This window comes from Lepisma saccharinum, chromosome 25, assembly GCF_977018435.1.
Source record: "Lepisma saccharinum chromosome 25, izLepSacc3.1, whole genome shotgun sequence".
Classification (NCBI taxonomy): domain Eukaryota; kingdom Metazoa; phylum Arthropoda; class Insecta; order Zygentoma; family Lepismatidae; genus Lepisma; species Lepisma saccharinum.
The window spans coordinates 13,215,385-13,233,069 of NC_139253.1; the positions used below are offsets into that span (position 1 = coordinate 13,215,385).

The window sequence follows — 17,685 nt, forward strand, 5'->3', positions numbered from 1 at the left end:
AATATTGACAGAAAATAAAATTATTACTAATTCTTTCAACACCAGTAACTATTGTATTTGAATCATTTTACGTCGCGTTTCTGCCATATTGGACTAATCGCGAAGATGAAGATGAGTGATGATTAAATTGATGAAGGGGCACTCACAAAGAACAGCCACGCCCAGTTGACCACTTAAAACTTTTGACCACCGAAGTGGCTTCTATAACTATTATACTAACGTTTAAATACAGAAAGCAAACCTCATTCTCTATCAGAATGGAACCCCAATCTTTCTTAGTAATTAGTGTTGCCCACGAGACGAGACTTTGGCCTGTCTCGTCTCGTGGAGCCTCGTGGAAATGCTGTCCCGTCTCGAAAATATTCGTTTGTCTTATGACACATGGTCAATCTCGTCTCGTCTCGAATTTTGAAAAGCCTGTCCCGTCTCGTCCCGTGGGCAACACTATTAGTAATACTGAATCAGTTTGTATCTTTGTACAGTATATTTGCAATAGATTCAATTGAACTTATATTGTGCGATTGTATTCAAGTCACATTCTCTACAGAGTGTCCGAGACGTCCCTGTATCCCTTCTTGCATACCTATATCCTGTTTCGACCGTGTTAAAAACTGGCCGGCATTCTTTAATTTTCAATTTTATACTCGCTTTATACTCAAAGGACAATTGGTAGTGAACTAACTCAACCTGTTGATTACAAGCCCTACAACGTTCAAGACTTCAGGTGTTCAATATTATTAGAAAGTTTAGACATGGGCTGAAACGGCCGTAACGACACTGTAGTTTGTGCGACCGGTTTTTCAAATTCTTAAGGCATGATATTTTTGACTACATTAACTTTGCAGCACCCACGAAGGAAAAAGAACGTTCAAGCTATATCTTTGACTACTACTGTACATCTCGTGCTACCAACGCTCCGAGCAGCTGAGGAGTACCTAGAGCATGCGACCAAATGGCGGAGAACTGTTTAGACTACAAGTTCTGACAGTTTGGTACAAAAGGAAGACACATGCTGCAAGGTTTATGCAGTTAAAAACGCATTTATTTCCACATTTACTGCGTGAAACATGAAACTGTTTTACATTATGGTCTTCAACCATATGTTCGCTGTTTCATCAAGCTGTTTTTTAGGGAAAGGGGTCGCCCAGACATAAATTAACAAGCTTGTCCTACCCATGTCTGCCTAAAAATAGCTTAAAAATGCTTTTCGAACAGGGGTTCGTGATAAAAACTTGGTCTGGCAACACTGGTGGAAAATCGCAGCTTCTGTATTGAACCACTAAACATTGTTGCCATACAATTTATTGCCGGTAACTTGTACACTTTATTTCATTCTAGCTGTCTTTTCTTATTTTATCATTTCTGAGTCCATACAGTTTCTGATTTCAAGTAACAAGTAAGAATGTGAACCTTATACCACTGAGTTTCTCGTTTAGCAAAGGGACCACCCGTAGTAAAGTTGGCTACTCTCTACTGGTGCTCAAGATCTTGCCAAGTTAATGATTTCTGCAGTTAAAGATATGTCCACTGCTGTCAGATAACTTTTGGAGATGTGTACTTATACATTTTCAATCTTAATCTTTCAGTAGCGCCATCTATACATTCTTGTAAAAATGATGTCAACGTCTACATATGCAATACCTAACCAACATCCCTAACTTCTTGAGGTCGCGCTAAACATCCCTATCGAGGACTCTCCGACAGTTCAGTGGCTATCACTGTCGAATCCCACCTCAAACTATAGGCCCAATATCGACTAGCATACCTGAGCATTTAAACGAACTTTGCCTTAGGCAAATCTGAGAATAGAGAAGTTGCAATTTCTATAGGTGGATCAGTCAGTGATATTCAACGTCAGTTCTGAATAATAATAGAATGACAATTTTAACAGTTTTTGCAATAAGTTTACCATGTAAACTTTTTCTGAATTATGCTTGGAAAGACTTGATTTTTTAAAAAAACACTCCTGATCTGCTGTTATGTGCAAATTTGCAAGAGTTTCCAACCAACACCACACGGAAATTCCCAAACCAAATTCACCTGTATGTATTCAACCTTTGAGAACAGCGGCCGATTTGAAGTAACTGCATCTTCCCACGTGCTATGATGTCACAGCTCAGTCAGAACAAAAGAACGGCGAAAAAAATTTTCCGCGCTCGTGCGAAACAAGGGAAGAAAAAAATATTAGCTGTGAAAGCGGCGTTGATCTGCACATGGCATCCACACATATATCTCCTGTATGCACAAAAGCCGAATGGGTGTTGCGACAATAGGGGACCACTTGAGTCTGGGCATGTCCGAGAGATGGAGCCACCGTCGTTGGGGCATTTCAATGAATCTCCCTCCCCAGGCTTTCAAAAATGAAATATCTTCCCCTTCCTCCCTTAAAGGGGGTAGAGCTGCCAGCACGGACTGTCCGAAAAGTATCCAATACTCTCTCGCTTCGTGGCATGCCTTTGGGGGAGAAGGGGGGCCAAGAGAAGAAAAAACTCACAGCTATTTTTTATGTCCTCCAAACAGGGAACGGGTAAGGGGAGGGAGACTGGGGCATAAAAAAACGACGCGTCTCTGAATGGGATGAGTAAAAAATGGGGGCAGGTGGAACCTGCTGTCATGTCGTACTAATGATTTTTTTCGGCTTGGAAGAGCGAGGATGCGACACTACGATCTTTCCGCTTACAGCACCCTCAAGCGGCGAGATTGAAACTGACGCTCCCAAATCCTTTCCGGGGCCAATGAGAACAGGTGCATTCAACGCGGGGATCTTTTCTGGACATCTCAGATAATCACGCCAAGCGGAGTGATATTAAAAAAGCGTTCTGGGATACAATCTCGTCGAAAATGTCACATGATTACCCTTTGTATTAACGTTGACAACTTTTTCGCTCTCCTTCATGACCTCTTCTTTGGAGCACGAAACTATTCCGCTTGTTCCCGCCAAAGCTAGCCAATCAGGGCACAGAAACAGGTAACGGAATCTCATTGGCTGCTCGACTCACGTGTGCTGTATTACGTCAGAAGATTTAGCGGGAAAAGAACAAAGAAATAGTTACAGAGGAACTATATAGCTCAAAAAGGTTACCTTTTGGATTGAAAACATATTTTTGTACGTTAATCTATCCAGCAGAGTTTGTACGTCAGGAACTCTTGTTCCTAGAACGATGAAACGTGATTTACAAACAGAAAAGACAAGAATACTAGCAATAATGATCATCCCTAATCTAATAAAAACTATTATTTTTTTAATAATTGTGCTGACAAACGAGTTAATTGATATTTGGAATGCTTTAGGGGTGTATACCCAAGTCTGTACAAAGATACTTCCTGACTTCAAAGTCACACCAATTCGTCCATGCTGTAGAAGCTTTAGAAGGAAGGCAACAAAGCAAGAAAAGTCACGAATTGTCCCTCCGTGAGGTGTCCACGTAATTGACCGAGTTTCATGCTAGGCTGGATGGGAACCAAAGACACAGTGGTTGGTCAATGCCATGCTTGGAGTAGAAAAAATCTGACCAATGGGAAGGTGGGTCCTCTGTAGTGGCGACTCAATAATTTCCTGCATCTCATCATCTATTAGGGCTATTACGTCAGCAGGAAAGTGGACGTTCATGCTTGATTCGATCACAGCAAATAACAAAGTGTCAGACATCGCAGAGCATATTAAGTGTAATGGAAGATGGAAAATCGCCGCTACAAAATGAAATGAAGCAAAACAAGAGTCGAAAGAGGCACTAAATATGGAAACGGTAACACTAAAATACTGGTAACGGGTACTAAGAAAAAAGTGGAGATAATGAGAATGGAAAAAGTGCACTAGAAAATTTGTGTAGATACTAAAGATGTAAAAGGAGAAATAAAAAAATGTACAAACAGGCATTAAAAGAGTATTGATATGCCATAAATGCAGAAAAGGGGAACTGAAAATTGATAAAAGGCACTATACATGGAAAAGGGGTACTAGAAGGGTAGAAATAGGTACTGAACGATTCCGAAAGAGGCACTAAAGATGGAAAAGGGGCAGCATAAGAGTAGAAACAGGTAGAGACAGGCAATAAATACAGGAAAGAAACACTGAAAGATTGGGGGAATGGCCACAGAAGATAGAAAAAAGGGCACTAAAGACGGAAAAGGGCGGTAGAAGAGTAGAAACAGGTAATAAAAGTAGAGACAAGCAATACATACAGAAAAGAAACACTGAAAGAATGGGAAAATGGACAATGAAGGTGGAAAAAGGACACTAAAAGAGTAGAAATAGGCACTGGAGATGGAAAAGGAGCAGTAAACGAGCGGAAATAGGCAATAAATATTGAAAAGAAGCATTAGAAGAGTGAAGTAGGCATTTTCAATTGTTTTAAAGGCGCAAAATAAGTGGAAATATGATAAATTATAGCCAGTTCATATCCCAATGATTTACCAATTGACTTAACCAACCACCTACGTATTGTGAAACAAATATGCGGATAAGAAAGTCTGAATACAGAGCAGCACCTCCAAGGAGTTTATAAAGGCCATTGACTGGAGATGCGCCGTCAGTACACTTGCAGAATCTGCGACTGCGAGATCAGAGGAGGAATCAGCATCCTTGGTCCATAATGACAGGGGTAACAAAGAGAAGGGGGGAGAGGTGGGCGGAAGCCCTTCATGTAAAAGACGGCTGCCTTAGTCATAAAGGTCTTAACTCGTAATGCCTTTTTCTGGAGCAACTTTGCCTTGCCGCGGGCGGATCGTGTTGAGCGGCTGGTGGACCGGAAACGCCGAGGGCCATCTTGTACGGTTGGCCACGCTACCTCTCGCGACGCGATGCGATGCGGACGGCGAGAGTTCCCAGCGGAAATAGCACCGAAGTGAAAATTGCATCCTTGATAATTCCAGCTTTAACTTAATGTTTCCTCAATCGTAAATTGAGCACGTCAATTTAAATTTCCGCCTGTTGCCGTCCTTCCTTTCGATCTTTTTGAAATTCACTTTTCAGTCACAGTCCTAAAACTTCTAAAAAACCGAACTGTAGACAAGTTACCATAACGTACTGCGAAACGAAGAGCCGTGGACTCGATTCTTAGTTCTTATGTGGTGACATCTATATTCTCATCAAATTATCGTCCCACGTGATCCACCTACGACAGTAGAAAAGCGAAGTAAAATAACAACTGTATAGATCGATCCACCAATACAACAGTAGCTTAGACCCACCACCGTATTTGAGGCAGTATCGCTGGTTTAAGTCACGAGAAAGCATATAGTTCACATAGTTTCCGAGGATTCACAAATCTTGACGCTAGTATGTGAACTTGAAATAGTGGCGCTAGTGTCGACTGTGTAACCCTCGGTGGCGAGGAAAGCAAATAAAGACATCGTGGCGGCATAATACGAAAACCAATTACGATAACCACTAAGCTACGAAGGCAGGCACTTTAAAATTTAGTGAAAAAGATTTAAACAAGCGCAGTGCGAACCTAAAGACAGAAGCTAAACAATACAAAGAGAAAAACGAAGATAATACAGTGCTTCTGAGGAAGTTTTTTAGTCTATCCTTGTCTTTTTAATGTGTTGTGTGTGTCTAGTGCACACACAACCTTTCTCAAGGGACTCTCACACCCCTTTCTTAACTTTAAGGTAAGAGTTTTAAGTAAGAAGATTTTTGAAGGGTGCAAAGTGGCCACATGTGCCGACGCACTCAGAAATGTTAGTTCATCCATTCATTCAATAATGGTCAAAGGAAAAGCAATATAAAATGTGTGAAAAATAGTCGAAATAAGAGAATGAGGAAAGAGGATGGGAATTAGGCACGGATTTCAAAGTATCCAATATTCGTTTCGGATAAAAAGGATAAACCGGATAATATCGGATATATGAATATCCGGATAGTACAAATTTGATTAAGGATTTGTAGAAAATCCGTACAGTGAAATACGAACATTAAAAATAGAAACTTTGTGGATAGACCATGAAATGGATAAATCATAAAACTGCCCGGATAATGCACACATTCGGATAACCCGGGCAATTGGAATATCCGTGCGTATATTAGAATATCCAATATTCTGATAGAAAATTATCCCACATGTAATGACACAAAAATGGAGAATGGACATGAATTTACCCTGTAAAGAAAGGAAGGAAGAAGAGAAAAATTAAGAGAATCTAAAGGAACAGACGAAAGTAGGTAGAAAAGGGGTAGAGGGCTGAAAACTGAACAAAAAATAGGGCAAGCGGGTCAGTAAAATGAAGGTAAAACCGAATCAAGCAAGGTTCGACGGAAAATGAAAGTTACAAAATCAGAATTAATATCCTCGCCTAACTCTGTAATATCCACATGGAAGAAAACTTAACATGGCTTCCGGGCGTATTCTCTCCTCTTGGGAAAAAAACAAAACCTTATTTTTTCCACCACATGCCGGAAAGAGAAGCTGGAGCGAATGATAAAAAAAACATGAAAGGTTTCCCCATTTGTTACCTGCGGCGAATTTACTTTCGAAGCCTTTTTTTACGAGCCGAGAATGCACAAATCATGTCATTCATCTAATAACAGTTGGCTGTGAGATTACGCAACTCAGTTGTTTCCTTCTTCGGATTCCCAAAATCAACTTCTTACTCTTAATAAAATTTTCGCAAACTCTGTTTTCTATTAGTTTAGGCCACGTGCCATAAATACTCAATAGAGGGCAGTGTGCGATTTAATACACATTATCCCTTCTGCCTTTTGGGTTTAGTACCCCCCAAAGCGTACTCTAAAAAAATAATGTACCAATGAAAACTTACCTAAAATCACAATATCTGTAAGTAATATTTAACAACTACTCCACGCTATAAGATTATATTGCAAGAAGTTTAAGACATTTTGTTTTATTCTTTGGGTTAATTTTGACAATGAAGATGACACATGCTAGTTATTAATTTATCCATGCTTTCCGATATTGTCATCTTTGAACTTAATTCCTTCATTTATATATTTATTTTGCTTTTCCTCCGACTATTTAATTTTCAGCGTCTTAACTGTCTATTATGCCAATGTCCACTCATTTACTTTTCCTCTTCGCTTTTTGTTTCCACTCCTTCAGTTTTCATTTTATTCGTACCTAAATTCACTTTTTAGGTTAATGTTAGGTTTCCATTTACTCTCTTCGAAGTTCCATTTTTAAAGCCTCGATGCATATTCTCTCCTTTTAATCGTTGGTTCATGTTCTCACCAGTCTACTGTATCCCCCCATTCACTTTCGGTGTCTCCTACAGTGCTTAATTCCACTTTATAATATGTTAATTTTTCATCTTCGGGTCCTATTTCTATTATTTCAGTGTCGATTATATCTCTTTTGGTGGCAAACCCCACAATTTAGCTTCACTTTTTATATTCGATTCTCTTTTTAACTCTTTAGTGTTCCTTTCATCACCTACAGTGCCTAATTCTACCCTTTTATATTCTCCTTTTCGTCTGCTTTTCCTATTTCTACTCTCTTAGTGTACTTTTACCCCCTACGGTGCCTCTCATTCACTTATTTCCCACCCTCTTCATCTTCAGTTCCAGTTTCCACTCTTCCAGTATCCACTTTCTCACCTATGGGTAATCACACCCTTTTTATATTTTCCTCCTCATCTTCAGTTTCTTCTTCAACCTTTCAGCGTCCCTTTTAGCGCCTACAGTTCTTAACCCCACCACTTTTATATCCACTTTTCACCTTCAGTTCCTACTTCACCTCTTTCAGTGTCCTTATAACGCCTATGGTGCCTAATCCCACCATTTTATATCCCCCTTTTCATCTTCAGTATCTATTTCAACTCTTCCAGTGTCTATTTTATCGCATAGCGTCTACTCTCACTCTTTTATATCCTGTTTTCATCTTCAGCTCCTATTACAACTATTTCAGTGTCCATTTTATCGCCTTCCTACCGAATTCCACTCCACTTTTTTTCCATCTTCGGTAACTATTCAAACTGGAACCCATTTCTACACGTGCTTTCTCGAGCGCGGACCGCAATGAAAGCCCATCGTGGTCAACCAATCACAGCTCCGCATGCATAAGGATTTACCGAAGAGGACGCAGACAAAACATGGAGGCTCACTGTGCTACTTTTTGGTTCTGATTTAGGGAGAAGAAAGCGGGCGACAATAAGCGAGAAATATTGCGCCGCCCTTTCCTCCGTTCGAGGATGCTATTGGCTCAACATGCAAAGTCGCAAACAGAGCAATGTGTCTTTTCCACAGTCCCATAAAACCGTATCGATTCCAAGACCGCAGACATCCCCAGCGACTGGATGTAATGAGGCGGCAAGAACTCCAAGGAACAGATAAGCATCACCACCCGGGAACACCTACCCCAAGTTTCCAAGACTCTAGGAGACACTTATGTTGCAACGTTGCCAACTGAGGGGTTGTACCTCTAAAAATAGAAACAAAAAAATAACGGATCTGAAAATATATCTTTCTGTTCTTGCGGTCCCCAGGTGACTAAAGTTGACACTTTAATTTAGATCTCACATGGTAAATCGTAGGAGGAATGTCAATTGTAACATTTTGGACCAGAAGCGTATATTCTAGGCTAGCGAGGCTCTCTGCGAAGCCTGAAGTCTAGAGAATAAAATACAGGGGAATAATCGATCAGAAATTGTAAATATTATTATTCATATCAGTGAGTTGATGATGTTGATTCTGGAGTTGGCAACCTGATTTCCTATGAGTTGGCAACCTGATTTCCTATGAGTTGGCAACCTGGTTTCCTATGAGTTGGCAACCTGGTTTCCTATGAGTTGGCAACCTGATTTCCTATGAGTTGGCAACCTGATTTCCTATGAGTTGGCAACCTGATTTCCTATGAGTTGGCAACATAATTTCTTAGGAGTTGGTAAATTTATTTTAATTCATGGCCTAGTACCACGTGACGTGGTGAGATAGCCCACAACTTGGACTCACTATACGCCACTGTTTTGGACTAAATCTGCGTTAAGGTCTAAAATGTTACCTTCAAGCTCGGCGTCGAAATGTATCCCCTCTAGCGTTCTCTAAAAGTACCAACGGCTTATCTTTCCCGATAACGATAGGACACCCTTAATCTGCCACTGAATTTATCAGCTGTATGCATACAACTCTCCCCTTTCGCTCATTATTCCTAAAAAAAATAATAAAGAACGCCAAATACAGGAAAATATAGAACTTACTAGAACTACCAAAAAGAGACATACTCCCTCTACACAAATCCTGGCTACGAAAAAAAAGTGAATATTCTATAATGTGCGTGATTACTATTGCTCGGAAGTTGAAGACCTATAAATTGCCAAAAAAAGGCCTATAAAAAGGACCTAAAAACGAAAAAAAGGACGTATAAATGTGATCCAAATTAATTAATAACTTCAGTTTTAATGACATATTTAATTAATAAAAAAATTCAAAATTCTGGTGGTATGGAACACACAGTGCGAAAAAACTATATCAATGAAATGCATAATCTTTCAGGCAAAAATGTTTTGCTCTCGTTTCAGGGATGGTTCAAATATATTTCTTTCTTTTTATTTCTTTACTACAGAAAGGATGTTTAAGAGGTGATGAACTGATGATGATTCGAATTGAGAACGGGCAGTAAAAACGTAGTCGAAAGAAGGTGAAGTGGCAAAAAGAAGCCGTTAAGACCTAAAAAAGACTAAAAAAGGACCAATAAGCCAAAAAAACTCCGAAAATGGCAAAAAGGACAAATAAAACCCACCTTTTTCTGGCCTACAATGACCCAAAATGGACACATATTATGTTGGCCCTCGTCTTTGGACACTAGGAAAAAAAAGGATTTTTCATCAACTTCCAAGCCCTTCTGATTACATTGCAACAATGATGCGAACACTTGTTAAAGTGAAAACAAAGGCACTGTCGTTGGATATTATCGACAGTGGCGTGCCCAAAGGGGTGGTGGGGTGCGTGTAACCCGCCCTGTGGCAAAATATAGGGCATAACCCAGGCCGTAGCTAGAATTGATCTCCAGGGGGGGGGGACTCACGGGTTATCAGTGGGGGCTTTGTAAACCAAGTCCAATTTTCAAAAGTTTAAGTTAAGTAAATTATGGGGAAGGGGTCATTAAGTTATATGAAATTTGGAAATATCATACAAATACTACATTATTTCTATATCTTTTAAAAAATCGTATTTTTTGACTGCTACTGAAATCATCCCTTACTGCACACCCTATACTACTTTTGATGATACAGATATTTATAGCACACAGGAAAAATGCACAATATTCAATCATAGTGCCTACATCACATTCCACCCCCGGCGGAAACAATGAAACTCCCCTTCGTTCCGAAAACTTGGTAAGTGTTGACGTTTGACGCATATGCGGAGGGAATTTGCATGACGTCATCAAAGTCACAGATTTCTGTCTAAGTGGGAGGTCGCAACAGGGGCACCGAAAGTACAGATAAAGAAGCTGCCCTGTGAAAGAACCTTCTAGAGCCTAGAGAAGAGAATTTTCTAAATACTTGCCGCTACTTATACTTCTTCTTACAAATAAGATGAAGAAATGTGTTAGACTGTGCGTCAAATCTCCTGCATATGGCGATAGCCAATACCAGCGCACTGCAGCGGTGCCATGTCGAAATCTCACACGGAAAAGAGACAGCGTGGTTGAGCGAAACGCCTTGTCAAGGAGAGCACGGCAACGCCGCACGTCTGTGATTCGCTGGTGCTGTTCAGCCGTTCAAGGCCATATGCAGGAGATTTGACGCGCACTCTTGTTGTTGTTCATGTTCTGTGAATTTATCCCTCACCAAAGTTGTGAGCAAAATAATATCTCCTGTCTACATTTTCACTCTTCGCTGCAAACAAATTACAGAAAATAGTTTTGCCTAATGTCAAGGGGGCTGAAGGCAGTGCCGGCGGGGGGCTGACGGCAGTTCCAGGAGGGGCTCAGCCCCCCCGGCCCCTGCCTGGCTACGGTCCTGTAACACACCCTTTCAAAAATCCTGGCCACGCCACTGATTATCGACCAACAATGGTTATACGATAACTATATGTTGATTGTTGTCATTACTGTTACAGTTACCGAGCACCGTTTTTCATCAACGTGGGTGGGTGATTGCAACCTGATACAACGCAACTTGTGGGGACTCCCTTCAGACTTCGACAGGGGATGTCACCCAGGAGTGTGCAAGATTTTCAGGAAGTTGACCCTCCCGTCCGCTCCTGCACCCCCGCGGCTTCACCCCCACTCTTGCTTCCACTTCGACCCTTGGAAGTGGAACTTCTGGGCACCAGATGTCGCAAGGGAGAATCTGAAAAAAAAAACAGCTTGTCAAATTCCGGCTACTGGCTTCGGATATGTTTGCTAAGTTCTCAGAAAGCTTTCCGAAATGGTTCCAACATAACTTAGAATGTTAAGAAACTGTACGATCCGCACAGGTACAACTAGATAATGTAATTTGTAATGTAACAGAGTTATTTTTTGTAGCTTTAACTTGATAACATCACAGAAAAAGCTGCAAATTGAACACCTGACGCTAGTTGGTTATTTCCCCAAACGCGGACTTACTTGTAAGCACTGAGACTAGTAGACCTTTCGAGACTTGCCGAGACGAGGAACAGATTTTACAGATAGATCTCTGTAAAATCGAGAAGAGGCGGAGATTCACGGTCAATCTCGGGATTTTAGTGTGATATTTGAAAAAATACACAAACCAAATACGTCTTCCTCATACATTCCAAGGCAATATATACATACGAGAACCTCAGGCTACCTGATTATTTATTGATAAATCATATTATTTGGTTCATAGCAATAGCAAACACAATCCATTACTGGCAATTGTGAGCATGTGCTCCGTGGCTGCATACATTCAGAATAAGATAGCAGCATTGAAAAAGAGAAGAAAAAATCTTTATCACCTCTAAACGCTGAGAGGGAGGTAGAAAGGGAAAGAATAAAGAATAAAGCGAGACGTACAAAATAATTAAATAAGGAGAAAGGATTACATGTAAGAAATAAATCATATTTCAAAGGGGTCACTTGATCCATCCTGACCCCCGCTGTGGGCATCACACCCAGTGATGTGCCGCGACTATAAGTTTACGTCTACATGCGTTGTCTACACGTAATCTACGCGTAGATTACATTGGGTTGTAGTTTCCATAGACTCCGTAGACAAAATTAAGTGCATTAAAATTAATTTTCAAGGGTTTCATGAATGGAAAGTGACATTTTCAACTATATTGGTTCCTAAAGAAATGAAAAGAATACTATTTACAACAAAATTTCTCTTCTCTTCTATTATCAACTATGGAAGAAGATAAATAGTATGCAAAAAACAACAACAGATGGCAGTCGTGAGGCAAGAGTGGTCTTTTTCCCATAAAGCACTAGAATATTTCCTGTATTAGGTTTCTTCCCAGGTGAGAAATTGTTCGAATTTGGAAGAAAGAGTATGTAAAGTTCTCCACACACATCTGCAACTGATACGCAGTATAATTTTCTTTTAATTCCACGCCGCCCTTTGTAAGTTATCACCCTTCGCCATGTTGTTTACATAGATTACGTAATCTACGTGTATAAAATAGTCTACGTGTAGAATGTAGACTATTGTTGTTTACGCGTAGACGCACATCACTGATCACACCCCCCAACACCTTACTTTCTTTTTTTTCTTCAGAAAAAAACAATATATGGAGTTTAGATCAGGAGCGAATTTTTGGCAACCGTAACGATGTCGTCACCACATCCTCACGTGCACTGTTGAAAAACAACAGAAACAGGAAACGGATCTCGGCCAGAACCAGATTCGGCTGCAGATTTTTGCAAGGGATCCATAAACAAAACCAAATGCGTATCCGCTACCTGCTCCCAAGAGGACGTCGCCAGATCGTCCGCCTGCAGTGGCCTTCTGGGAGACTATTCGGGGGGCCGAGGCACAAAGAGGGTTCCTGCACCCGCAGCCACATGCTCCTCTCGGGGAGAGAAGGACTTCCGAATCTTTTCCAAAGCTTTCCAAGGTTTAGTGCGAAACCTTGTAACTGGAACTTTTCCAGGCTGGATGTCCGATGTTTGGAGACGAACATGCGTCCCCTCCTCCCTTCTATGTATATAGACTGGAAAAGGAGGGGTAGGGGGTCGCTTTTCAAGAATACTTGATACGCCTCTGTGGAACTGCAAAGAAGATGAAATGGGAGTTTTCGTTTTTTTGGAAAGACAGCCATTTCCATAATTTGCCCAATTGGTTCAACCCCTCCTGTCGACCACAGCGGCGAAGTGGTTAGCACAGAGCGCTAGGACGCCACGGGCCCCAAGTTAGAATCCCGGCCTTGGTACCTATTATTCGTGAATGTCCCTTCATAAATTTCATCTTATCAGTCATCCTCAACGTCGCGATTAGCCAAAAGTGGCAGAAAAGCGACGCTAAATAACAAAAATCAAATATTACACCTCCCAAAATTAGACTCACAGCCATTATAATCCTCTATAAGGTTTCGTGTTGCTTCACATGAGTTTCTGATTGTACCTTTGTCCACCGTGCACCCACTTGGTCGCGATTAGCCGAAAGTGGCAGAAAAGTGAAAAGCGATGAATGCCAACTGAGGTTCAGAAAACAACACTGTACCTTTATTCAACCAAATTTCTGTCAAACTTCCTCATAGAAGAAAAAACACTGTATGTGAATGAAATGTGTATCCAAGAATCCTTCTTTGCCCATTTGTTTCAAAATATACTTTTTAGACAGACATGCGATTCCTATAGGGTGAACCCCTCTCTAACAATTAATAGATTTCTAAACATTCTTCATTCAGATTTTTGTACTTCGGTGATGAACATCTTGCAGATTTTAATTTCAAAAAATGTACTCTGGAACCAAAAGAGCTTTGAGGGCAACTTTGTGTCAACTGAAACTTCAAATATTTATCAAATAAAAAAGAGACAGGAACTGTCTCCTAGTTTCTAGGAACTACTCATCATAAACAGGTTCAAATGTTGGAACCAATCATCCTAAACAAGTTAAAAAGCAAACGGAAAAAATCGTAATAGAAGGGATAAGTTGCAGAGTATAAATGGTTAAGCTCGCAAATTTTTTTATTCACAAATAAGTTCAGTCGACAAATATTGGAAATATCTGAACTTAATGAATTTTGAATACCCTGTTGGTAGTTCACCCAATGTGTATTAAAAGTATACTATATACACGAAAGATAATCGGAATTTCACCTACTTTTCGAAATAATTTTAATAAGAATTGAAGTTGATTTCCATTCATTACATGCGACTTCCCTAATAGTTATATTAGCAATGACCTCTGTTGATCGTTTTGATAAGTAAAGCTCCATGTTGCTTTGGCAGTAAGGATTTGCATTTTGCAAGAAATCTACCATCAGAAAAATTATGACTGCATGATATTGAAAGATACGAAATATGATACTACTCACATTTGTTTACTATGTCAGTTTTTACGGCGAATATTAATTTCATTAGGGCATGGTAAGGATGAATGATGACGTTGCTTTCTCAGCTCAATCCACACCATAGAAAAATATCTGCGGTCAATTAGCTGTTGCCATTGTAAGCGAATCAAAAGCACACGACATCCATTAAAATGAATACATTTCTAAATTACAAGTCAAGAATACCGTTGGAACTATCTTGAGCTGATTAGGAGTGCTGGTGGCTCTGGGAACCAGTCAGCCTTCTGGCCATTGCGGGGGGGGGTCGTGAAGAGGAAGAAAAAATGGCAGGAGTATGTACTTATATCGATCTCAGAACTGATTTTACATAAAATTTAAATTTTGCTTCTAACACGGATATATTTATGCGTTATGGTTACAAGAAAAATCAAACTAAAAAATAATTTAATGATTCCATTTTTAGACCAGAAGTATTTTTCTTCTCACCGAAAGATGGCGGACGAATTTTGGTAATAAATTTACATGATGCTGCTTTTTTTAAAAAATAATAGTACACTATCTTGACAACCGCGGATAAACGAAAGAAATAGAGTCTCGTGTAGGATCATTAAATTTGCAACACAAGTCACTTTATTTCCCGCCAGGTTAAACGAGAATTTCATACTGTAACAGGTAGTTATCAATATTAATTATTAATCCATGAGAACAGCATCATGTAACTACCAAAGTCGAACTTTCGATCTCTGTATTCTCATAAGTAACTTGAACCTTACTCGACTTACAGGAGGGGGAGCTGATGGGGCTACAGCCCCTCCAGAAATTTTGAGGATATAAAAATTTTCAAATGAAAGCCGTAAAAAATTTGGAAAATCCCAAAGTGTTAAATGAAAACTGTCTTAAAATGACCTACCTTTCAAAACAAAGGTTAAAAACTGTAATTACAAAATACTTTATACTGTATCCCTTTCCCCCACCTTTACAATTGTACCCCCCGAAAAAAACCTTAGATAATTAGTTATTATCCTGTACTTTATATCCTAGCTGACATGGGGAAAATAATGTCCCTTATCTCATTTTCAGGTACCTAGAATTGTTTTACGGAGAACGAAAGTCGTCCTTGTTAAAAGTGTAAGTATACGGAGAAGACACATCTCTAATCTGCTGGATATCAAATTATATCCTTGAAGATCCATATTAGGAAACTGTGGTCACAAAAACAGTTCTAGCACTAAAACTGTCAGCCAGAGAGTTTCTTGCAGGAATGCGATTCATACAGTGCATGAAGTCTTGTCACTTTTCTCCAGGTATTGCTTGAAATCAAGAGGTCCATGGTTCGAAAACACATAACATTCCCGATTAGCTTCGGTTCACAAAGCTCACTCAATATGTACGTTCATGTATGCGAGAAACTGAAAACGCTGGTTTCGTAGCATTGTATCGTGACAGCTTATGGATCACAGAGGGCTGCACAGTATAATTTTGAAGTATTATAACTCCACAACAGTAATACTTTTCTGCAGCCTACTGTGTCAACGTGCCCTGGTCGTTGATTTATTGCTTATTTTACTTCGCTTTTTGTGCCACTTTTGGCTAATTTGCGAAGATGGGGATGAGTGATGATGTGATGAATGGACACTCACAAATATCCATGTCCAGGGCGGAATTCGAAGCCGGGACCCCTTGCGTCGTAACGCCACGGGGACCGGCTGTGCCCTGGTTATGAATCGAAACCGCAACCTCTTGAGTACATGCCGACATGCGCTTCGTACCGGTATATATGTGGGATTAATCACAGGCAAGCTTGTGCTGCAGCTAACTATTGCCAGTTCTTGTACAAAAGTGGACGATGCACATATTATGCACAGAGAATAGAGGCCGGATCCCTTGACAGCAAGGCGCCAACGTTAACCCCTAAGCTACTTGAAAGACACGACAAAAAATAACTACAGGCAATTATCACACTACGACTGTTACGTAAGAATATGCTTCAGGGGTGGGGACATTCTTCAGTCACATTGTTACGTTACAGCATCTTCTGTATGTCAGCTGATAACAAGGATGCGTCAACACTGCACTGGTCGCTGAAGGAACACAATTATATTCACTCTCACATAACCGCGTTGCAGGTGGTGGGTAGAGGCCTTTGGGCCCAGCACGGAAACAGGTTTCTTGCCGAACTTGTGTCAGGCGGTCCCTCAAAGTTCACCAGAATGCTCTGGGTCAAGAGCGCAACACACACACTTGCACCAATATTTACACACGTAACAATCGATATGCAAATTGCATCTGCCAACCGAATGACAAGGGGTAGAGGGGGGGGGGGTATGTAACATTCTCACTGCTTACTTACCTAGGCCTAAAGAGACGAACAGCAGTAGCTGATCCAGAAAGAGTATCCTATGTCCGGGCACTAAAATACGCGTCATGTCGTCCACCTTTATTTCCACGTGGAAATCTTCACGTCCGTAATCCTATTTCCTCACACCATCAGTGTTGTTTTTTTTTAAATGGCGTTGAAAAAAACTACAATCACACGACGCTGATGAGAGTTCTGTCACGGACACTTTCGAACACTTGCAACCGATGTGCACTTCACCGCTACACTTCTCGGACTGTGCCGCTCCGCGAGCCGCCTCGCAGTCGGCGCGCCCGTTAGTACCGAAAGCAATCGCTGGATGGTGCTGCATTCGCCGAAGCAACGGCCTCGCGGATCGGATCAACTGGTTCGTCTTCGTATCTGTGCGGAGGGAAGGAAGATAGAAAACATTCGCGGCGTCGCAAAAAAGGATGTCTGTCAACCTGTAGTAGCACCATTTTGAATTCGAAAAATTCCTATGCCAGGATGATCTATGGGTTTTGTATAGTTTTGAACAACCTTTAAAAAGTTTTGAATCCGATTCAGTTTTTCGTAATAACGAATTCAAAAATGCTACTACAGGTTGACGCCTCAGTAGCACTTTCACCAAATTCAACGGAAACGATGCCATTTCGTAGTCTAGGTTATGTATCGTTTTGAACAACCTTCAGAAAGTTTTGCATCCGAAGGACAACTTCAAAAATTCAAATTCAAAAATGCTACTATAGCAGCACTTGTTTTGAATTCGAAAAATTCCTATGCCAGGATGATCTATGGGTCTTGTATAGTTTTGAACAACCTTTAAAAAGTTTTGAATCCGATTCAGTTTTTCGTAATAACGAATTCAAAAATGCTACTACAGGTTGACGCCTCAGTAGCACTTTCACCAAATTCAACGGAAACGATGGCATTTCGTAGTCTAGGTTATGTATCGTTTTGAACAACCTTCAGAAAGTTTTGAATCCGAAGG

At 40.5% G+C, this 17,685-nt stretch overlaps 1 protein-coding gene across 2 annotated transcripts in view; it reads right to left on the reverse strand.

Moving 5' to 3' along the window:
* sns (nephrin adhesion molecule sticks and stones) overlaps nt 1-16,962 on the reverse strand; it is a 644,988-nt gene extending 628,026 nt beyond the window's left edge. For both annotated transcript variants that reach the window (XM_083111946.1, XM_083111947.1), the window contains exon 1: nt 16,710-16,962. In XM_083111946.1, coding sequence (XP_082968072.1) covers nt 16,710-16,785 — 76 coding nt within the window. In that variant the 5' untranslated portion in view covers nt 16,786-16,962. The remainder of the gene's footprint in view (nt 1-16,709) is intronic.
* Nucleotides 16,963-17,685: the final 723 nt, after the last annotated feature.